The sequence below is a fragment of the Octopus bimaculoides genome, chromosome 25 (assembly GCF_001194135.2).
Source record: "Octopus bimaculoides isolate UCB-OBI-ISO-001 chromosome 25, ASM119413v2, whole genome shotgun sequence".
NCBI classification, from domain to species: Eukaryota; Metazoa; Mollusca; class Cephalopoda; order Octopoda; family Octopodidae; genus Octopus; species Octopus bimaculoides.
In genome coordinates this window covers 24,679,118-24,680,011 of record NC_069005.1, presented here as the reverse complement: position 1 = coordinate 24,680,011, position 894 = coordinate 24,679,118, and the positions used below count along the sequence as shown (strand labels likewise).

At 34.5% G+C, this 894-nt stretch overlaps 1 protein-coding gene across 1 annotated transcript in view; it reads left to right on the top strand.

The window, feature by feature from the left end:
- Nucleotides 1-894, top strand: part of LOC106881017 (zinc transporter ZIP10) — a 14,420-nt gene that overhangs the window by 11,997 nt on the left and 1,529 nt on the right. The window contains exon 5 of the mRNA XM_014931203.2: nt 664-851. Within this exon, the coding sequence (XP_014786689.2) occupies nt 664-851 (188 nt within the window). The remainder of the gene's footprint in view (nt 1-663; nt 852-894) is intronic.

Genomic DNA, 894 nt, shown 5'->3' with positions numbered 1-894 from the left:
ATATAAACTTAAATAATGAGGGTAGAAATTGATATTAATCAATTAAAACCAGTGGCTTAGCGTATTTAAAAAATCCGAAGATTAAAAATTATATTACATACAAAATTAAGAGGAATGACCACCAAAGTGGACTCCTAATATGCTAAATATAGACGTCAAATCGCCATTACCACGAAAACACTCTTATAGGTAATAATTATTATTAAAATTACAAGATACCACCATGTTAGAGATGGCAGCCAAACTTTCTTCATTATATTCACTACGGTGGTATTTTGACCATATAGCACGTGGTGTTTAGACGGGCATTCGAACTGGTCGTGTATATAAGTACATATATATGTATGTATACGTGCGTATATCTAAGTATTCTTATGTTGTATTTATATATATATTTGTATTTATACCTTGGTTTATCTCACTGAAGAGGCAAAGTATATTTTTATACCGAGCCAGAAACCCAGGGTCTGGGATTATCCAGTAATTTGCTAGTTTATTTGTCTATTTGTCTTTTCACCTTATGCTGTATAAATACGTGATGTGGTTTTGGGGTCAGGCTTTGGGTGCCATCTCCAGCATAGTGGTATCTTAGATACTCTCAATTATAATTTATATATATATATATATATATATATCATATATATCTTTGTTTCCATATTTCAGCTGATATCGCCATTTTGGTGAGTTCTGGTCTTCGCATAAGGAAGGCTCTCCTGTATAATTTTCTGGCTGCCCTGCCGTGTGTTTTGGGTCTGGTCGTTGGCATACTGATTGGAGGACAAACAGCCACTGGCACGTGGATATTTGCCGCCACAGGAGGACTCTTTCTGTATATATCACTAGGTATCATTGTGAGTATATTTATATTAATATCTTCATTTAGCGACATCTCAC